General features: G+C 35.9%; 5 protein-coding genes across 5 annotated transcripts; 3 read left to right on the top strand and 2 right to left on the bottom strand.

The window, feature by feature from the left end:
• The first annotated feature begins 720 nt into the window (after window positions 1–720).
• Window positions 721–1,596, top strand: LOC108594693 (ryncolin-1). The gene is made up of 3 exons (XM_017979834.1): window positions 721–746; window positions 913–1,422; window positions 1,485–1,596. The coding sequence occupies exons 1-3, from the start codon at window positions 721–723 to the stop codon at window positions 1,594–1,596; spliced, it is 648 nt and encodes a 215-aa protein (XP_017835323.1).
• A 2,883-nt stretch (window positions 1,597–4,479) lies between these two features.
• LOC108595010 (serine/threonine-protein phosphatase alpha-3 isoform) lies at window positions 4,480–5,655 on the top strand. Its single transcript, XM_017980144.1, has one exon. The coding sequence runs from the start codon at window positions 4,545–4,547 to the stop codon at window positions 5,562–5,564; it is 1,020 nt and encodes a 339-aa protein (XP_017835633.1). The 5' UTR covers window positions 4,480–4,544; the 3' UTR covers window positions 5,565–5,655.
• On the top strand, window positions 5,627–6,769 carry LOC108595014 (serine/threonine-protein phosphatase alpha-2 isoform). The gene has a single exon (XM_017980149.1). It carries the CDS (start codon window positions 5,715–5,717, stop codon window positions 6,660–6,662), a length of 948 nt encoding a protein of 315 aa, XP_017835638.1. The 5' UTR covers window positions 5,627–5,714; the 3' UTR covers window positions 6,663–6,769.
• An 82-nt stretch (window positions 6,770–6,851) lies between these two features.
• On the bottom strand, window positions 6,852–7,942 carry LOC108595011 (serine/threonine-protein phosphatase PP1-like). The gene has a single exon (XM_017980146.1). It carries the CDS (start codon window positions 7,863–7,865, stop codon window positions 6,855–6,857), a length of 1,011 nt encoding a protein of 336 aa, XP_017835635.1. The 5' UTR covers window positions 7,866–7,942; the 3' UTR covers window positions 6,852–6,854.
• Window positions 7,943–8,201: 259 nt separating this feature from the next.
• On the bottom strand, window positions 8,202–9,318 carry LOC108595013 (serine/threonine-protein phosphatase PP1-like). Its single transcript, XM_017980148.1, has one exon. The coding sequence runs from the start codon at window positions 9,238–9,240 to the stop codon at window positions 8,278–8,280; it is 963 nt and encodes a 320-aa protein (XP_017835637.1). The 5' UTR covers window positions 9,241–9,318; the 3' UTR covers window positions 8,202–8,277.
• Between the last annotated feature and the right edge of the window lie 13,219 nt (window positions 9,319–22,537).

Here is a 22,537-nt window from a genome sequence, read left to right as displayed (position 1 = left end):
AGTGAGTGTCAGCGGATTGAATTTTCGCTCAAAATTATTCCGCGGAATGTTCTTTGACACTGCGAAAGAAATTTTTAGACGAAATGCAAGGTTAAGTGAATTCTCTAGCACTTCTCAAATTCTTTGTCAGGCCGAAAATTTGTACCATTTGACTATTGAGAGACATAGAACTATAGATTCTATTCCATTGTTTCCATTTTTTGTGATCAGACACAGCGAATGAAATTTTTAGGCGAAATGCAAGCGGAATTGAATTCTGTAGCACGCCTGATAGGCTGAAAAGTTGTATTCGATTATTGATTTAGAAGTATAGATTCCCATTGTTTCCTTTTTTCTCAGATATATCGTTTGATTTTCAGATTAATACCTTGGCTTATGATGAATGTAATGATGAATCTAATAAATCCCAAAAACAAAAATTATTTGGGTGAATTCCCTTTTCGTTCTGAACGGGTCATATAAAGATAACCTATACGGTTTCTATATATATTTATTTTTAAAAGCGACTTATTGTTTGCAAATTATAATTAGTCTTGTGTTTAATTTGTGCAACTGATGATGTTTTTTAAATCTGTTTGCGTATTCATATTACTAAATATTTTAGTCTCGAAATGTGAAGAGCAGTGTACTCAACATGTTGATCGATTGGGCAATCTAACTGTCAAATACGGCACGAAAAGCGAAATACACTTTCTAGTCAAAGACAACAACAGGGAGTATATGGAGCTGCAGATCATATCGCTTCGGTAAGCATCATACAAGAAAATTATAGATTTCCCAACTCAAAGTGTATCTTAGTGCTGAGCTGGAGAAAATATTACAAGAGCAGAAACAGATGCGCGAACTGTTAAGAGAGCCAAATTCGAAATGCAACTGTGAACCTAAATCAGCATCAAAACATTATCCAAGCAGCTGTGAAGAGGCAACAGCTTTCAGTCGCCGCAGCGGCGTTTATCAGCTGCAGTTGCCCAGCTACAGTGAAGCTCCATTTATTGCAAGCTGTGATGAGCACACTCAGGGTGGAGGCTGGACTGTTGTGCTGCGACGTCAGGATGGCAGCGTGGACTTTTTCTTGTTCTGGCAGGACTATAAGCAGGGCTTTGGCAACGTGCAGGGCGAGTTCTTTATTGGCTTGGACAGATTGCGCGCTCTAACCAAAAATAAAGATCAAGAACTGCTCATCGTTATGGATAATAACGAGGGAGTCCAAAAATACGCAAAGTACAGTCATTTTGCCATCGATAATGAACAAAATAATTACAAGTTGAGTACTTTGGGTGTCTACACTGGAGATGCTGGAGACTCTTTGAAATTTCATTTGGGCTATCGGTTTTCAACGCGCGATCGAGATAATGACAAGGATAAGAATAATTGTACTAACCTTTGTACGGGCGCTTGGTGGTACGTCTCATGTCATGCTAGGTAAGCCGTAATCTATTGGAAAATGTACTTAATGATTAAAGAATCCCAACAATATTTTATAGCAATCTGATGGGCAAGTACAATGATATTACCAATGGCAAAGGCATTAACTGGGGTGATCCTAGTGCCTCGTTGAAGCGTGTGAAAATGTTAATTAGAAAGCGAAGAACATAAAATAAAACACTTTGTTAACTTTGTTTTAGCGTCGTAAGCACAAAAATAAAATCCTACAAAAATTATAAATTATTTTTTAAGATTGAGACTCTTTAGTTTAATTAAGCATGAATAGAAAATTCAGCTACTCTTTTAAATATAACCTCTTTAAATTATATTGAGTTTCTATTGAATTTAATCTAAAATCTGATAGATCTTTTTGTCAAATTGTAAAAATACTCAGAGTTATAAAATCTTTTTTAATGTATTTAAAAACTTACCAAATATTTTAAAATTCTTTTGCCCTGACAACTTCTGAAACAGATATATATTTTTTGCAAAAGCCATCAGTTAATTAACAATTGTAGCGTTTACCTCAATTCGCAGGTAAATAAAGCAAGTCAAGTTTACCTGCACAGCATGTGGTTAATTGAAGCTGCAAAAACAGAGCGAAATGAGTGCAAATAAAGCATGAATATGCAACATGCATGACAAAATATTTAATTAAAAAAATAAAAACAATAAAGAACGGGAAGCGAGAAACAGGCGGTGGCATAAATTAAGGAAAAAGACAGCAAGCAAATAAGAAATGAAAACAAAAAGAACAACTGCAGGCAAAAAATTAAAGTATTGCAACTCGCTGCTGCTGTACAAGGCGTCGTATGTGTAATAAAATAATTGTTTCATATACATAAATGCTTGTCTTAATAGTTGTACTGAAGCTAATGGCCTGACATAAATCCCAGCCCAATTGCTTAGCCATTAAAAATGTCCACTGGCCTGCAATTAAAAGCAAATCAAATGGCAAGTGAAGAGAACAAGTTAGTTGCTGTCCGCTTTGTCTATTTTATTGACATTGCGATAAGCCGGGATAAGCAGTTGACCACACAAATTGCCCAAGTGATAAATTGTGCTTTAATAAGTGGCCAAAAGTCAAGACAAATTCAATTCGAGTGCTTTTAATTTGTGCATTGTCTTGGATAAATCTTAAACTACGCTATTTGCATTGGCATTTTATTTCCCAATGGCTGCGTTTTGTAATTTTGTGCAAACTTTTTCTGCTTTCTCAAGTTTCAGAGCAGCAGCAGCAGAGCAATTCCTGTTTGCCCAAAATTTCACTTTTCAACTTTATTCGAGCGCAAAATTGATGTAGCAGACAGCAGAAGAGTTTTGCCTCAGCCTCAGGCAGTTTGGCAAAATTGAAAGATTCTAATGCAGGCAGAGTCTAGCTCTAGTCTCTGACAACAAGTCGCAGACGCATAAAGTCCATATGGACAACTCGCGATCGAAATCTGTCCCAACAAGCCAAACTACAGTCTCGTTTATCGTTCGCCCAGTTTGCTGACAGCAACTGCCACATTTAAAATCTATTATAGCAACAACTACAACTGCCGAATGCACAACTCTCAACTCCCAACTGTAGTCGAGCCTGTTTACTGCGCGCGCCCCACAACGCAAACAAATTTAATAATGTGCCACATTCACAGTTGCCTTACTGCCATCTCTCCCTGCCGCCCCTTTGCTGCCACCCACTTGGCACGCCTCTGTCGTCGTCGTTGCGCGTGCTGTAAATTATGTGCAACAAATAAATTATTTTCAGTTTTGTCATTTGATTAAATTGTTTGAGTGCCGCGACCATGGCAAATGAATTGTAACGATGCTGCCAGTGGACAACTCGACTCGGCCCCACAGGCCACAAGCTGTTGCATGCATGCCAGTTTTTAAATACTTTAGTTTAAAGTTGAACAGCGAACTTTAGTGGCAGGACTTAAAAAAGTGAAATGAAATTTTAAGCTATAGAATTTTTATATATTTAAGGCTTAATAAACAGGGACAATTATAACTTTTATCATAAACAATAGTTAGTTTTTAACTTTTATATTAAAAATCAATAAGTAACAATTATTTTTGGTTTTTAAATTATTCTTAATAAGACTGTTATTTTTATTAGAAAAGTTAGGAAATAACTTTAAAAAATTTATTAATTTTTTCAGTATAAAAATAATAATTTATTTCTAATTTTCATAATAAAAATAAAAAATAACCGTTATTTAATGATTTTTATTAAAAATAATAATATAATATTATAATAATAATAAGTCAATAACGTAAGAAAGCTTGAGATATTGACAATTAAAATGTTTCCTGCTATTAACAAATTTCCTTGATCTAAAAATTAGGTATACACCCCTTTTTCTTTGAAGTATATACCTCTATCGTTATTTGCTTCTTTCTTTACTTGAACATTATTAGTATTCCTTTAACTTTTTATTATATTTTAATTATTATTTATTCTCAGATATTTAGTTTATATTTACTAACAAGCAATCTATTGGTTCCATAACAGTTGTGTAGAATGTAACTCTTTTATTCTGACTTTGATTTGGTTTAAAACTATGATAACTTAGAAAGCAAAAACATAACTTTGTTTTAACAAATTAAAAGAATAAATGGCTTACATACAGTTGTGTAGCTAATTCTAAGACAATTAGCTCCCACCAAAGAGGGGTGCTTGATTTAAACAAAGTACGCAATAAATTGTATACTACTATGTAGTATTAGTATTAGGTAATTAAAAACTTTAGCTGAATAAGCAAAATATAACTCGGAATGTATTTAAAGCTTAATAACTGATTCAATAATTAATTAAGCTATATTTCTTTTCTATTAAAATATTTCTTGCTATTAAATTAAGAGTTTCCTTCATAAATTTCTTTCATTTTAAGTAAACGCCCTTTTTTCTTTGCATATTATATATAAAACATTATTATTTCTAAGATTTTTAGTATATTCTATTAAGTATTTAAAAACATAAGCAATTATTTAAAGTTTTTCGCATAGATTTGGATTTTATTTTTTGGCTTTTCTTTGGTTTTTTTATTTTTGTATAGTTACCTTTGCAAATATTGATACATTAAGTTTGAAAAATTCTTACAAAAATACAAACATACACACACACACAAATACATATGGGCGCTGCAGAGGAGAAGCGTGAAGCCGGTGTAAACTTGATTGCAGTTGAGTCGAGTGATTCGTTTAAGAAACTCTTGGCAACGGAAATCAAACTAAATCTAAATGAGTTGATAAGCAAGCTGAGAGCATTTCGCACTAGCAAATTGCAGCGTCTGCCGCTGAACGAGCCGGATCTGCTTAATCTCTGCAACCTGGCGCGGGAGACATTTCTGGAGCAGCCCATGCTGCTGGAGATAAGTGCACCATTGCGCGTTGTGGGCGACATACACGGACAGTTCTCGGATCTGTTGAAAATCATGGAGCACATAGGCTTTCCACCGATTGCAAACTATTTGTTTCTCGGCGATTATGTCGATCGGGGCAAGAATTCCGTGGAGACGATTACGCTGCTGCTGGCGCTCAAAGTCAAGTATCCCAGGCATGTGCATCTGCTGCGCGGCAATCACGAATCGCAGGCCATCAATCGCGTCTACGGCTTCTTCGACGAGTGCAAGCGACGCTACACGATCAAACTATGGAAGACCTTTGTCGATTGCTACAATTGCATGCCTGTGGCTGCGGTGGTTTCGAATCGCATCTTTTGTTGTCACGGTGGCTTGAGTTCGCGATTGAATCATATGAACGATATAAAAAGCTTAACGCGACCCACTGAGGTGCCCGATGAGGGGCTCTTGTGTGATCTGCTCTGGAGTGATCCGGATCGCATTGGCTTCGGCTTCTCGCCGAGCGATCGTGGTGTAAGCTTTTTGTTTGGTCGCGATGTCATTGAGAAATTCCTGCAAAAGTTCGACTTTGATTTGGTCTGTCGTGCTCATCAGGTGGTCGAGGATGGCTACGAGTTCTTTGCCAAGCGCCAACTGGTCACGCTCTTCTCGGCGCCCAACTACTGTGGTGTTTATGACAATGCCGGCGCTTCCATGGGCATCGACAAGGATCTGGTTATTACCTTTGATGTGCTGCGTCCCTCCGAACATCGCAAGGTGCGCATGCCCTCGCATGGCAAGGGCCACATCTAACTTTGTTTCAATTGTCAACGGCCGAATATATAAATATAGAAAAAGCATTTGAGCAATGAAAACGGAAACGATGCTACGCTTTCAAATGTATCACAGTCTCAACGTTTTAAACACTCAACAAATTCTTTTATTATTGGCACTGAACTTGAAATGTCGCATTCGCAGCGCAACTCGCTTGCGAGTGAACCAGCAAACATTGATCAGATTATATTGCGGCTTATCGATGTGCGTCGCGTTAAGCAGCTGCATCTATCGGAGACGGACATACGCCTACTTTGCACGCGCTGCCGTGAGGTATTCATGGCCCAGCCCATGCTGCTGGAGTTGGGTGCGCCGGTCAAGATCTGCGGTGATTTGCATGGACAGTTTCTGGACTTGCTGAGAATGTTCGACTACGGCGGCTATCCGCCTGCCTCCAACTATCTGTTCCTGGGCGATTATGTGGATCGGGGCAAGCAATCCATTGAGACGCTCTGTCTGCTGCTTGCCTACAAGATAAAGTTTCCGCAAAATTTCTTTGTGTTGCGCGGCAATCACGAGAGTGCGGGCATCAATCGCATCTATGGCTTCTACGATGAGTGCAAGCGCCGCTATACCATCAAACTGTGGCGCACTTTTATCGATTGCTACAACTGCATGCCCGTGGCCGCGATCGTGGATGAGAAGATCTTCTGTTGCCACGGCGGACTCAGTCCGGATCTGACTTCCATGGCACAAATTACCAAATTGCCACGTCCCTGCGAGGTGCCGGACAAGGGTCTGCTCTGCGATTTGCTCTGGTCCGATCCGGACTCAAAGATTATGGGTTGGGGGGAAAACGATCGCGGCGTCAGCGTTACCTTCGGAGCGGATACGGTGGGCAAATTTGTCCATCGCTTCAAATTCGATTTGGTTTGTCGAGCCCATCAGGTGGTCGAGGATGGTTACGAGTTCTTTGCAAAGCGACAACTCATCACCATCTTTTCCGCACCAAACTATTGCGGAGAGTTCGACAATGCCGGCGCTATGATGTCCGTGGATGAGACGCTAATGTGCTCATTCTTCGTCCTCAAGCCGACCAAGAAATTTGGTATGCGAAAAGTCCAATCAAAGATTTAATATGCCACTTCTGACGACCAGTAAATTGTATGGTTTTATAAATATTTGGTATGGTGTAAACAAAGAAGAAAATAATAATGATTTTATTTTATAGAGAACTTGAGAATAAAGAGCTAAAGTAATATTAGATTTATTATCCATATATTATTCGTATAGATAGAAATTGTTTATATCTTCAATCTTTCATTTTTATTAAACTGAAGTTGCTGATGTTGTAGAGTTATTTCTATTAGTATGAAATACTCTCGATAATACCTTGCCCCAAGCCTTTGCCTGATTCTTGAGTCCCACCACATAAGCGCCTTTGGGATTAAAGATTGCAAAAGTAATAACAAGATTATCACTTATAGACATGACAGCGCCAGCGTTATCAAATACACCACAATAATTGGGTGCCGAAAATATCGTTACCAATTGCCGCTTCGCAAAGAACTCGTAGCCGTCCTCGACCACCTGATGGGCGCGACAGATCAAATCCAATTTGTGATGACTGATGAAGTGATCAACTACATCGCTGCCAAAAACATAAGAGACGCCACGTTGACTTCTGCCCCAGCCAAGGAGAGTGCGCTCTGGATCGGACCAAAGCAGATCACAAAGTACGCCCGATTCTGGAATTTCTGTAGGTCGCTTTATTTTGTTTATCTCCTCGATGCTAACGAGATTGGGACTCAGTCCCCCGTGACAGCAGAAGATCCGATTCGAAATAAGCGCAGCCACAGGCATGCAGTTGTAGCAATCGACAAAGCAGCGCCATAGTTTGGTAGAATAACGACGCTTACACTCATCATAGAAGCCATAGACTCTGTTTATGGACTGGGACTCATGATTCCCGCGCAGCAGATAAACGCACTGGGAGTACTTCAGCTTATAGCAAAGCAGCAGCATCATGGTCTCCACGGAGTTTAGGCCCCGATCCACATAGTCACCAAGAAAGAGATATCGCTGCTTTGGCGGCGCTCCATTGTGCCTGATAATCCGCAACAGATCCTCGTACTGTCCGTGCAGATCACCAACTACATTCATGGGTGCATATACATTAAGACACATATCACCGAACAGAAAGTCCTCGCGCGCCATCTGACACACCGATTCGATGTCGCCTTTGTTCAATGGAATGAACCTCTCGCTTTTACGAAAGCCACGCTCAAGAAAGCGTATAAGTTCATCCACATCCGGACCTGGAGATGGCTTCGTCGTCATAGGTGTGTAGTGAATATCGTGGGAAGTGTGTGGTTTAAATTATTTTAATATGAAACATTACAAAATCGACTTTTTCAATCAAAAGTAATATTATATTATCAGACAATCTGACAAGAGATGCTTTCAAATATGCTTTCAATTATGGGAAAAGGTTCTTTGGTGGCAAGGAGGTAAATTCTATATATTTTGCTCAGCAATCGATTGATTGAGACGATTAGTCTCTCTTCTATTTTTGTTTGGACTTACCATTAATTATTACCTTGAACTAAATTGAATCGTTCAATTGCATTTTATTCTTCCTTTACCTACAATAATGTAATCTATTATTTTTTACATTTATAAGAGTTTACGTTAAATTTTCACATCATTAGTAAAAAATAATAAATAATTGCTAATAAAACCTTGGGAGAATTCACTCGTCTTTCTGATTTGAGAATAAATCTGGTGCCTTCTCGACTGCAGCTGTAAATCTTAAATCCCTTTTCTTTGGCTTCAAGACAGTAAGTGTGATATTTAAGCTTTCATCTATGCACATCATGGCGCCGGCATTGTCATACTCTCCGCAATAGTTGACGGCCGAGAAAATAGTTATGAGCTGACGCTTGGCAAAGAATTCGTAGCCATCCTCGACCACCTGATGCGCGCGGCACATGAGATCGAATTTGAAGCGCTTTAGAAACTGTGCCAGTATGTCTGGACCGAAGGTGAAGCTAACACCACGCGAGTTCTTGGCCCAGCCCATGACGTTGGGCTCGGGATCGGCCCACAGCAGATCGCAAAGCAAGCCATTGGTCTTAACCTCGCAGGGTCGGGGCAGCGAACGTATTTCATCCAGCTCATGCAATACGGGACTCAATCCGCCGTGACAGCAAAAGATCTTCTCGCCTATAATCGCCGCGACGGGCAAACAGTTGTAGGTGTCCACAAAACACTTCCACAGACGCACGGTGAAGCGCCGCTTGCACTCATCGTAGAAGCCATAGAAGTGATTTATGTTGGCCGACTCATGATTGCCGCGAAGCAGATAGAACTTTTCCGAATACTTGACTTTGTAGGCCAGTAGCAGTGTTAACGTTTCCACCGAGTTCTTGCCCCGATCCACATAGTCACCCAGAAATAAATAATTTGCTGTTGGCGGATAGCCCGCCGCATCGAAATAACGCAACATATCCCCGTATTGTCCATGTATATCGCCCAGCACATTCACTGGTGCCCTCAGCTCCAATAGCATGGGCTCGCTCATGAGCACGCCTCGTGCGGTCTGCAAAAGATTAAAAATGTCCATTTCTGGTATATTAAAGCGCTTATCCGCCTTCCAGCCCTGCAGCGAGGTAATAATATTGTCCAAGTGTTTTGGCAGCAACATAGATGTCATTGATAACCGTGTCTGAGGTGTAAAAACTGGATACGAGATAATAACAATTAAAACATGACAATAAAATCTGTTGTTTCTATAAATTGGCCGGTAAATATGACAAAGCTCTCCGATACTCTGAAAATCGGTAAAGCAGTCGACATAGCTTGCGCTCTTATAAATAATATTTGAAATAACATTACCAATCAATCTGGTACCTAATCAGCTACGGCTGTTACCAAAAGTAACAATTTGTCAATTATGTCACATTTATTTTGGATTATACATAAAATATGAGGATTAATTTCTCTTTTTACTTATTAAACTGAAGATCACATAGGCCTTATTTCTGTCTATTTAAACTAATTATCTAATCTAGAGATTCGAACTCTGCAAAATACTAAATACTTATTCATCTCAGATCCAGAACAGACAGTTGTTGGAAATATTAACGACACTGATAATATCAACAATATCAATAATGGTCGCTACGATCCATGCAGATCGATACCAAGACCTAATCGCTATCATCAATGTAATATTCTTAGATGATCTGCACGCTCAGGAGGCCTTGTTGGCCCAAAAGATACTTGCAGCGGTGACTGACTTGACATGAAATCTTGTCTAATAAGAATAATCTCTTGAATATAATAAAGACCTAATGAGGAGAACTCCTTAATGAAATCTTGTCTAATAAGAGTCGGCAGGACTTTTCGGAAAAAAAATAATTGCGAATGATGTTTACTTAAATAATTTTACAGAATTTAAATTTATATATTTTTGAATATTATTTTAATTAATTCCAAGTATATATTAATTGCGCTTTGTTGATATAAATATGTAAAATAAACTAAAAATTTATTTTTGATAAACAAAAATTATTATTACTGTTTACTTGAAAGTTGCATAAAATATTCTTTTGCATATATCTTGATGTGTTCTTTAAGTAGCTTTAATTTCCGCATACGCCACAGCAGTCACATTCAATTTGCACATGAAGATAGCAACTCACACATATGTATCTGTATCTATGTGTGTGTGTGAGTTGACAACATGGCTGGCTAGCTGGTGGACTGTGCAGAGCAGCGACAACTGGAATATTGTTTGTCATCGCCAGCTGCAGAGCATGGACTTGGAGTTGGAGTTGGAGCCAGAGCAGCTGATGCCATGTCAATGTGCTGTCTGAGGTGCGTACGTGCCTGGCTCGTTTATTAGTTTGCAGCTGGACACGGTTGGTTCACAAAGGAAATTAAAATAATTCGAGCATCAAATTCAATTTAATCTTTACTCGTTTTTTGTGGTATGCTGGGAAAATATGAAAATGTGGCAAGCAGCAACGAATAATTTAAGAAAATAAACACAAATATTTATATCATATATATATATATTTTTGCTTGCGTGCAGATGTTAACCTGTAGCAAGAAAAAATTGCAATTGAGATAGAAAGATTTTTCTAGCATAGTTTTTGTTTTTGTGCAGTAAACTCCACAACTCCATACAGTCCATAAAACACAAATTCAAGCAAATTTAATCCGCAGTCAGTTAAAAAAATAACTATAAATAAAATATATAAAAATCGTAGCCTAAACCAAATGCAAACAATTGAATTTGCTGCGGTGAAGCGCGCATGGGGATTTGTGGCAACATATATACCTATATCTATGTATGTCTATGTATGTGTGGCGAGCTATTATTTAAATTGAATTTGCAAATTAAGTTTATTGTATAACAGCGCATAGCGAAATTTATATTCTATGCGCGATTATTCGTAACGCTTTTTGTTTATTCTTCGACTGCATTCTTTTTTTTTTTTTTGCCACGCAGCTTTGCCCTGGCTTATGCGATATTTATTTATGGCCACCAACTTGTATGTTGTGTTCCATGTCTGTTCTAGGGCCACAAACCTACTATATATATATTCTGCGTTTATTTTTTTATTGCGTCGCTTCAATAGAAACAATTGAACAATTGATTTGCATGCATAAAATTTGTAACTGGGATTTACGTTGAATGATTTATGGACAACGAGCGCTGCATTTTGTTTTGCTTTAATGCCGCGAATAATTCAGCAATTTAACAATTACTCTGGCTTGAGTGTAAGCTTAAATCTTTTTAGTTCTGTGCCAAAGCACAAATATTACGCATACGCACTGTCGTCGTGCATTGCACTCAATTTACATGCAGAGTTGGCAGCCGTTAACAATTTTTGGCGCAGTGTCTAGTTGGCACCATTTGGTCAGTCAAAGATAAAAATATATATATATATATATACATATATAGCACACTTGTATATAAATAAATTAAAAATCATATAAAAACGGACAATGCATTGCAGTTTGTGTTTTGCTGTGGCGCCAGGGTTGCCGTCACACTGACGCCTAAAAGGCCAACAACCCTATAGCCTGCATCATATTTACCATTAAATTTCATTTTTTGGCCTTTGCGTGCAGCAGCAAAAGATAAATGTAAATAGGAAATGCAATGCACAAAAAATGCCAAAAACGGTTTAGCAAACGGTCGCAAAAATTACTCAACCGTGGGAAAGGGCTGCATGACTTCTATTATAACTGGCATGGAAATACAACAAAAACGATTGGGCAAGAAATCTGGATGCAGCCAACTTTTTAATACACTTCCATTTGTTGTCAATGCAGTCGCAGCATTTATGATCACTCTGCTCTTTGAATAATTTTTTATTTATTTCAGATGGTGACTCAATATTATAGAAATTTTCAATTAATCCGATCGGGTTGAAAATTTTGAAATTTTCTGATAACGAGTAATTTTTTTTTTAAATCTGTTCCTTATCGGAATCCAAGAAAAACTGAATGTGAACCGATCAAATTTAGTGCACCTAGCTCAGAGATCTTTGAGATCTATATCTATACAGTTTATCTTGCTCATTAGGAATATTTATAAAGAATAGCTCTCTCCTTTTAACTGTTTGTACAACTTTAAGACACCCTATTTCCATCTTTTTATTTAAGTGTATCAAAATAAGGAAATATGCTTGTGAGGTCAGCGAAAAATGTAACACAGTCAAGCCATTATTTATAACTATGGTGCTGGTGCTAGAGCGTGCAAAATGTATGTTAGCAGTCGCTTTAAAGCTTCGCAAAAATGTTAACTTGGCCAAGTGCTGACAGCCCGCCCCAGGGAGTGTTGACAGTGCTCAATATGGATTAGAACATTGAAAAAGGCAACGACAAGATATTTCATTTTCCTTAAGCGGGCAATCGATGAATACCAAAGTGAATGCTTTAAAGAAAACCTCGTAGGAGTCAAGGTTTTCTATTTAAAAGGGGAATGGGAATTATGAGAATGAAGGGTAAGTTTCCATTTTTTAAACGCAACAGAAGTATTCAAAGATTTTATTTGTGATATAGATATCTAAGTTTTGGATACATAAAATAAATATTATGATAATGTAATATATAAATATTAAATTTTATTATTATTATATTATATTAAATATTTTTCCAATCTCTATAAGATTATAAAGTATAATCATTCCATCACTATCTTTTTTTGTCGTGTAAATCTAATGTTAGAGATTCATTCTTAATAAATTGATCAATAATTTTTACCACAAATACATAATTTAAATATTTATATATATATAAAATAGTTTTTCCTTATTGATTACTGAATAAGTAAGATCCCTTAACTTGATTTTTAAAATGCTCGTTAACTTTTATTCAAGTGATGAGAAGTGTATTAGAATCTGAAGATTTACATGTGCTGCATCAGTTATTTTTTTTATTGCTCAACACAAATCCATTTTCATTTTCAGCATGTTATTCACTCAGCACTCCGCTCACTCTTTTTACCAGTTTTATGTTTATTGGCTACTTACACCAAATGACATGCATTGTGTGTGTGCTGGGATTTGAAATTGCAATTGATTGAAATCTGGGTGGAAAAAATAAAACGTTAGTAAAAGTAAATCAAAGCCAATTATTTAAAATGTGTTTTTTGCTGCCAGTACTAAAAAGCTTCGCATCCTTGACAATTAGGTCAACTAAAGATTTTGCTCTATTTCTTTCTAAGCATCCTAAATTGCGATATAAGTGTTCAAATTATAAAATAAAAAAATTTAAATAAAATGGAACCCAATTTAAAAACTTTTTTATATATAGAAAAAATGATTTATCATTGCTAATACATCATACGACCTATAGTACAATTTTATGGCGCTATGAATTAACACCTTAATGAAAGAAGTCATTAAAAAAAGGAAATACTCGTAATGCCCAAAAAAATTAAATAGGAAACAACAACAACGATCTTTAGTCATATTTGGGGTGTTATTTCCTTTTTTGTAGCCTTTTTTTATAATAAAAATTGGGATCTTAGGAGTTTATATCTTACCTATTATAGCTGATTTTGAAAACTTGAGGCTTTCTATTATTTACTCATCTAGCGCTTTATGTAATTGCATTTTATTTTTCAATAGCCCCATTTTATTTTTTGTAAAAGATACAGTTTTATAGAGATTGTACAAAATTGTTTGAATACCATTCAAGAGCATTTTAAAAACAATTGAATTTAAAAGAGCAAATATTTTTAACTGTCTGTATACAAATGAAGCCATAAATTAAAAAACTATTTCTGAGCAGGGGATTAAAGTTAAACTTATACAACTTATATCATAATATAAAATAGTTTTTATATGGAATTAAAGGATTAAAGTTAAACTAATACAACTTATAATATCAGAATATAAAAACTATTTAACGACTCTATTTTAATGACTCTACTTGCAGTAGAATCACGTAAATCGTTGCCTAGTTACAGCTAAAGCAGCTGTCACCGCAGCCCTTAAGTGACTTTAGTGAAACGTGTCGCGCACACAGTTAAGACGTTTACCAACACTATTTGTTGTTGTTATAGAGTTTCGCCGTGGAAACACCTGTTTAGCAGCAATTAGGACATAGATTTATGCATTTGCCTGGGCAACGGGGCATGCAATGCATTTGGATGGCCGTTTAATTAACCCGCACGTAGCCGCAGCCGCGGGCCATCTGCAGCGCTAACTGTAACGGTAAATATTTGGCAACTGACGCGCCTGCAGTTCGAGTTCGAGTACTAATTAGCATTGCTAATAAACAAATTAAATGCATAGCACGTGGGCTGCAGTTGCTGATAAAATAAATGGGCAGGCAGCCAGAACAGAACGACAGGCAGACGGACGAGCATTAGTGTAAACGCCTAAAGCTAGGCAAACAAATTTGCAACTAAGAAGTCGATTTATTGGCACGCAAACAGCGTGTCGATATATATGGCCTGTAACTAAGTCAGTTGGTCAGTCACCACCCCCAAACAAAGCCACGACCCACCCAAGTGGTCAACTCGCAGCAGTAAATGTCGAGACTGGTGCCAATTTTCTGTTGATTACATGACAACACTGACACTGTTTCTCACTGTTTGCCTTGCCACCCTCCAGTTTGGGGGTGGTTGCTGCTCTTGCTGTTGTTATCATTGTATGTGACAAGGGTCAAGCGAAAGTTTTACGAGCACAGTTTAACTACAGCTCCCAGAGAGGGGGCTCTGCTTAATGTTTGTTGTTCAGTTTCACTTTATTTATTTTAAGTTTAATTTGTTTGGCTGCACACAGAGCAGAAAATGTTAGGAAATTGGTTGAAGCAAAACGGAAGCTGCTCTTGAACAAAAGCAGATTTATCTCCGGTGAAAGTTATTTACCTGCTGGTCCAGCCAGCACAAAAGTGTGAAATGTCAATAAAGCTTAAAGCTACTGCAATTGACAGCTAGAGCATAGTGTTGAGATAATGCAATTGTCTTTGGTCTTTTTTGGGTCAAGCAACCCCCAATTTTGCAAAGGAAATTAAAGCTTATTCAAGGGTGTTACTAATTTTAAATAAATATTGTTAAGGAAATTCTGAGAAGTAGTAAACATGACATGCAGTAACAAATTGTTCTACATCTAAAATATATTTAGATTGCTTACTGCCTGAACTGAACAAAAGATTTCTTTTAAAATGCATATATCCTATCTATCAACCCTATCTAATTTGATATAAATTTTCATTGTAATTTAATGAGCAAAATTTTAATTAATTATGAATAAGACAATTGTATTATCTACATATTTGTAATAATGAAGAGCTAAAAATATAAATAGGCAAGAAAGCAAACGAGCCACAGAGATTTTTCCACTAGAGTTTAAAACATTATGGTCAGCAGTAAATTGTTAAAATTACATGGCAATAATTAGTGATTTATTTAAAAGGATTTGCAATAAAAAGCAGCGAAAAAAAAGGTTTTATAATTACTCAAAACTTATAATAAAAATTGGAGGTAAAAGCTAAATATATGAAATAAAAAATCGATTATTTTGAGGCAATTAACTTTTTCAAAGTGCAATAGATAATATCATTGTTTTTTATAACAACAATGTAATATACCTTACAGTTCAAGTTTGTCTTCTAATTAATAACATTAATTTTTTATACATTTTTTTTATTTAACAATCACATAGATGTGAATGCCATAAAAACAGTTGTATATCAATTATCTAAGAATAAAAGTTTTAAATTTTAAATTCACTTCAACTGTAAGCAGTTGAAATGTTGAAGCATTTGCGGCGCCTGTGCCATGAATCTGCGTGCCAGACTAAAAGCCATATTATAAATCTTCAAATATCTGACAGTGCAGCAGCCACTGCTGCATGTTGTGTGTTGGGCCCACGCCTCCCTCTTGGCCCTGGACGACACGCAGCTTTGTTGCTGCCAAAATCATACATCAATTTTGGCACATTCGTCAGCAGAGAGCAGAGAGTTGCCACAAATGGCGAGAGGAGGCGGCAGCGGAGGTGGAGGCGCTGCCTGTCGCAACTGCAAATACAACAAGCTGCCGCAACTGTTGTTCGTTGTATGTGGCAGTTGCATTTTGCATGTTTTAGTTGCAATTCGAACGCGAAATTTTGCCACGCAGCAGACAAGAAATTTGAAAGTGATGTCTGCCAGACCAAAATTGTCAAAACAATTAATCATTGATGAAGAAAATGTACATGCAACATGCAGCATGCAGCAGCAGCCACAGACACATGCGGTAGCATTTTGCATATTTGCGTCAAATGTCATTAGAGTTGCCAGCTACGCAGACATTTGTCCACTCCGAGTTCATTTAAATGCAAATGTTGTTAGACAACAACAAAATTATAACAAAATAGCCACATCATTATTTTAACTAGCCTAATTGAATGACCAAACTAGGCCCAATTGAGTTTATAATGTTTGCAATTGCATATGCTGACTAAATATTGCCAAGTTTTACTTAATTGGCTCCATTAGTCGAAGATATTTAACTATTAGTTTATATTAGCTTACAGTTTTGAATTTTGCTAGCTGCAACTGCTCAAATCCAAGTTCTCAATTGCTTACCAAATTCAAATGCTTGTCCAATTAACCACGCGACTTTAGACCCGCTTGACAGGCGATTTGGTGGCGCACCAGCGTTTCGAGCGTTACACGTTTAGCCACTTTAAGCGCTTGTTGACGACCATAAAAATCGAAATTCACAATCAAGAGCATTGCCAACGAGCAAAAAAATGGTAAGAGATAGAGCAACAGCTCAAGCTTGTCGCATAGAAATTAAATTAACTTTTTTTTTTGTGCTACGTTTTCCGCATGCCCATCAATTGTCACGAATTGCAGGTGAAAACAAAAACCAAACAAAATCTCACAATCACCAAAAAAAAAAAAAATAAAAATCAACAAGAGTTTGTAATTTGAGTATCAATTTGTTGGTCTATCAATTTTCTATTTAAATGCCGCCATAAAGACTAATCAAAGCTATTAAATGTCTTTTAATAAATAAAGCAAAGAAGTGATTTTTAATTAAATTAATGTTTGCTTTTAATATGAAGCTATGTATTTTTTTCTTTCTTTTAATTAATTTAATTTCGCTTATTAGTTAATATTGTTTCGCTTTATGTTATTTGTCCGACTGTTTATTAAAATATGTCAAAGTGTATAAAAGTAAATAAATAAATTGACTTATGGATGCCAAAAGGTAAGCATAACCTGTTTAATTCCATTAATAAATATGCAGTCCATGGGCGTAGCTTTAAAATTATAATTAATGCTATACATTATGTAATGCCCTCTAAATGCCACGCCCATGTTTCCAATAAAATAATAAAGCCATAATTGAAACTTAATGCTAAACGCAGCTTTTTCTCTTTGACTAAAAACCGTTAATATACTTAGAAAAAAATAAACATATTTTGCCTTTTATTACACTTTTGTCAAATTTATTAAATAATTTATTTCACGCCTTTCCTCTCACTTGCAAATTTCATTAAAAACTGATTTCCTATGAAAATGCAATCAGCAAAAATCAACGACGCGAAGTGCAAATAAAAAAAGAAAATGGCGAAATGAAATGAAAAAAAAGCGCGTTAACAAAATCAAACCAAATAGTATTACTTTATTGTTGCTGTTGGCAACAGTTGAAAATGCGAAAAGTGCAAACCGCAATTAATTAAATCTGCAGTTAATTTTATTGCCAGCGGAAGTGGCAGCAGCAGCAGCAGCCAAAGTATCGCAAATGAAATTATCAGCGTGAATAAAAGAGTGTGGCTTAAAGAGAGCGCAATAAAAAATTCAATTTTTTTTTTTAAATAAAAGCATGGCCGCTAACACTTTGTAAACATGTTAAATTTTATGCATAACTTTAATATAAATTTTTGGCATGCACTTCACGTGTAATTAATCCATTATAAGACTTTGCGTGCGGCACTTTGCATGTCATGCCACTTCTCAGGCTGTGCCGCGTCGTCGTCTCTGTGTGTGTGTGTGTTGCATGCAAATTATTGTGCAGCTAAAATTGTGTATTCTCCAGTTGCAAGTACAACTCATAATCGACAAAAATCGCGTGCTGTGCACACAACTTGTAGAAGTTACAAGTATTTCTTATTGCTTGAGAGCAGTGCTGCTAGAAATTCATGATTTAAAATAGCTGAATCAATAATTTTTTTATCGCTAGAAATAACTAAAAGAAAAAAATATGTAAGCTTCGATTGATAATGTAATGTTAGAAATATAAATGTAGAATAAAATATGTTAATACAGAATAAAAATAAAACATTTTTTGTTGCTTAGACTTTGAAAATATAGTTTGGGCTCATATTGCTAACTATTCTTGAATTGTGTGTGATTAACTGAGCTTGCAAATTCATGCATATTATTTTATTTAAAGGAAGTTTCTATAAATTATTTAACTTCGATTTCTATATCATATGATATATACCCCTCATTAGATTGAATGACTTAAGCCTTTGATATCGGATGCTATGTTTAAAATAATTTACCAATTGAATAAAGCTGACACAGGGGCTTTTATTATATTAGTTATTTTTCTTCATTATCAACAATTAAGTTTCTTACTGTTTCTATTTTTCTAATATTGTTTTCTCTAATCATTTTCAGCTTTTGTGGATAATTTAATTTTAATTTAATTTTAACTTAAAATAAAATTTCATAGCTTCATTTAGAATACAAAAATAGCCAAATGCCGTTCATAAAATAGTTAGAAATCTAGCTAAATGCATTTCAAAAAATTGTTATATCTATTGCAATTTTAAGATATTTTAATCTAGCTATAAAATGGCTAAGCTGGCAACACTATTTGCTTGTACCTTTTGCAGCATGTGGCGTTGCATGTGAAGCAACTTTGGCTGCATCATTATGGAGCTTGTTGAAGTGTCTACATGGGCGCCTGGCGTTCCCTTTTAACGACTCAGGTGTGGACTGCAGCATTTTTTGTTTTTTTTTTTTTTGGAAATAACATCTATTCAATTCTCGACATGCAACTTTTAATTTTTACCCTTTCAGCTGCGCAGTCTTTGAGGCGCACCACACACCTTGCAACACATAATGCTGACCAGAAAACCAAAAAAAGCGCAATTGGCTTAATTTCTATGAATGCGAAACGTAGCAGCAGCAGCAACAGCAGCAGCTGAGAGAAAAAAGAAGAAGAAGCAGCTAACGAAACGATTTCTGTGCGCCACGCAAATGGAATAACTAATTAAATTTTCAGCTGCAAGTGAACAAAGTTGCCACAAAGGCAACTGTAACTGCAACTGCAACAGCAACTGCTGTCTGGCTAGCCGACTACCAGTTTAATTAACTTGGCTTATAAAATTTTATGTAAAAACATTATCTATGCGTTGTAATAGTTGCCCATAAAGGTTGTCTATGCAAATATGTTGCAATATCGTTTGTCCGCCACTCAATTGCCGTTGCCATTGTTTTAATGAACCAAAAAAACCCCGACCCCAACCCCAACCCCACCACCCCCATCCTCATATCTTTCGCAGTGGTTCGCATAAATCAAACATGAAATTTTTACACACCCGCCAAACTGTCTGCGAAAATTTCATTTACATGTTACGCAGCTTCCAACTTGCCTTAACCTCCAGGCCTCCAACCACTTCCGAAAACACCAAAAAAAAAAAAAGGGTTCAGCCGCCGGGTCAGAGCAACACGCTTTTAATTGTTTTTTGAGGTTTTTTTTTCATGGCGCTGCATAACCAAACGTAGTAATTTAAATTCTCGTCTGTAGCCTCTAGCAATTTAATAAAAAATGTTTTAATGCTTGTTGCTCTTTTTTTCAAAAAGCTAAAAGCAAAGCTTATCTATGAGCGCATACTGATAACGTAAAAAAAAACATTTAAAAAAGTAGTTTAAGTACACTACATATGTAGTTAAATTATAAAAAAGCAAAGCTTTGAATGATTAGCATTAACACTATATATTTATTCATTTATATAACATAAGGTGGTTAATTGGAATTTCAGCTAATTTCAGATTAACATTGAAGCGAGTCAACAGTGGTTGTGATTATTTAATTAAATTAACTTTTATATATTATACAATAGTAAAAACTCAAAGCATTAGTACAAAAAACATACATAATTATCAATGTTTGTAATAATAATCCTTCACGTATAATATTTTATTAAGCTATAGCTGATAATTAAATTAGGTAATGAGTAGCTAAACTATTAAATTAAAGCTTAGAATATATTGCAAAATTGTGTTATTATTGCTAACAATTTATCGCTTACTTAATAAAACTAATGCCAATTAAGTATTTGCATACGTGGCGTATGTGTTATATTTAAATATTATACAACGGTTAAGTACTTAGCTGCTTAATACTAGCAATAATTTAATTATTAATACATAACAATATGAATAAACAATTTGTACATCAAATTATTTTGATATAAATAAATTAGAGTTAGCATTGCCTATTGAACGCAGCTGCATAATTTATTAACTACAAGCTTCAAGCGTAATGAATAATAATCTTTGAGCTACTCAATTTAATTTAAGTTGCTTTAAAGAAATTGATTTTTAAACGTTTGATTATCTCTTAGCTTAGCCATCGCTCAAAGTGCGCATAAGCATTAGCAAATATTTATTTTTCGCTTACTTAGCCATTAAAGAGTTTATTTTGCTTTTTTTTGCAGTTGACTGCAGGGCAGAGAGCAGAGCTTAGAATAGTTAGCTGGACGCAGTAATTGCTGGACGCACAGTTGATTTAATGGACTTGGAGTAGCATCTAATGTGCATATTACAAAGCCTATTAACATATTTGCCAACGTGTTTAACAAGCGAGTGGTGGGCGCCTTGGGCTGCGAGCAGACCCACCAATCAGGCAAGAGGAGTCGTCGTCGTCGTCGCGTTGTTGGTGGTCACGTTTTGCGGCAGCAGTTGTTGCATAATTGCCAACTGCAGCTCGACGCATAAATAAACACACACACACACACACACTCAGCTGGGTATGGATAAAAAGTGAGCATAGGTTGTTTGGCTTTTTGTCTAGCATGGTCATTATGCAAATAGCACTTTGTTTTTAACTGCGCTTGGCTGCCACAGCGCATGAGGACAGGCTACGACATTAGTTCATCATCAGCCACATAGATACACCTGTGTGTCTGTGTGTGTGTGTGTGTGTGTTAGTGTCTGTGCCCTTTGGGCCACATTACGCGCACAATTAATGCGCCAAGTGTTATGTGTGCGCATAGTAATGAGTTTTTGTCACAGTGCCCAACAAAAGTAAGCGCAACTGCAAGTGAATTTTGTTTTTGCTCTGCTCATTTATCAATAGGACTGCTTTAGAAAAAAAGGCGCAGGCGCAACTCTGCTTAAGCATATTTATTTTTGTGGGTTGAGAACTTGCAGCATGCATCATGTGGCATGTGGCATGACTCATTCTTTAGCCAACAGACGCGTTGGCTGCTTCACCATTAATCTGCTGAGCAACAAGCTTGACAAGCTGAGGGCACAGACAGTTATAGAAACAGACTGAAGCTGTTCCTAGACAGAAAAGAACAGAAGTGCGAATAAATCTTAAATAAAATGCAGACTTAAACAAGTCTTTTTTATATTTAAGTGAGAATCTATCATTATATTGATATATGTATTAATCCTGTTCAAGTTTTTGAAAGTCTTTCTTCAAATAGTTTATTAGAAGATTTGTTGGTTTGACTCCTGAATCGGCAAGTACTCTAAAATATGAAATCTACTTATCTAATAAATCTTATTAGTATCCAATATTCCATTTACTTCTAAACTTACGTACAAATTATAGACGAGAAAAAAAACCAAATTGTTTGACCAATTGGTATTGAATTTAAGAAAATATCCCTGTCTTCTATAAAATAAAATCGAATTATCTAATAAATATAATTAGGATAACATTTTATTTACTACAAAACTATTATATATGTATACAAGTTATATTCAAAACATTTACATAAAATACATAAATATAAAATAAACTATACAAAATTATTCAAAGGTCAACTTGGGATTGCATTAAACAATATTAAGAATTTATATTTGGTTCAAGAAAATACGGGATTTATTATATTCTCACATCGTTTCGAATTAAATTCGTGCTATTTATTCCATTTTGTGTTTTCTGCGCATCGGAGTTAGCTCTTAAATTATTAATTATATTTTAATTTGTTCTTTAGTGCATATTATTAAGCTGTAAACTTTTGTTTTAAACCAGTTTTAATCTCATTAATTTGCATTAGTTTAGCTTTAACAGTTTTGGACACACTTTATTTATTATTCGCCCAATTTTTAGTATGCCACAGCACCCTGTATATATCGCATATTGAATTGATAAAGCCAACCACGTAAATGGTGTAAATGTAAACAGTTAAATGGTGTCGATTGTCGTTCCATGGCCACCGAAACAAAAGCCCAAAATAAAAATACATATATTCTTATATATATTTACGCACAAATGGTCAACCCATACAAATAAAGCAAGC

Source organism: Drosophila busckii, chromosome 2R, assembly GCF_011750605.1.
Source record: "Drosophila busckii strain San Diego stock center, stock number 13000-0081.31 chromosome 2R, ASM1175060v1, whole genome shotgun sequence".
NCBI classification, from domain to species: Eukaryota; Metazoa; Arthropoda; class Insecta; order Diptera; family Drosophilidae; genus Drosophila; species Drosophila busckii.
This window is presented reverse-complemented; position numbering and strand designations above follow the sequence as displayed.

Coding starts and splice junctions, on each gene's coding strand:
- LOC108594693 (XM_017979834.1), top strand. CDS start 721: ATGGAGCTGCAGATCATATCGCTTCG. Junction 747..912: donor CTGCAGATCATATCGCTTCG/GTAAGCATCATA, acceptor TTATCCAAGCAG/CTGTGAAGAGGCAACAGCTT. Junction 1,423..1,484: donor TACGTCTCATGTCATGCTAG/GTAAGCCGTAAT, acceptor AATATTTTATAG/CAATCTGATGGGCAAGTACA.
- LOC108595010 (XM_017980144.1), top strand. CDS start 4,545: ATGGGCGCTGCAGAGGAGAAGCGTGAAGCCGGTGTAAACTTGATTGCA.
- LOC108595014 (XM_017980149.1), top strand. CDS start 5,715: ATGTCGCATTCGCAGCGCAACTCGCTTGCGAGTGAACCAGCAAACATT.
- LOC108595011 (XM_017980146.1), bottom strand. CDS start 7,865: ATGACGACGAAGCCATCTCCAGGTCCGGATGTGGATGAACTTATACGC.
- LOC108595013 (XM_017980148.1), bottom strand. CDS start 9,240: ATGACATCTATGTTGCTGCCAAAACACTTGGACAATATTATTACCTCG.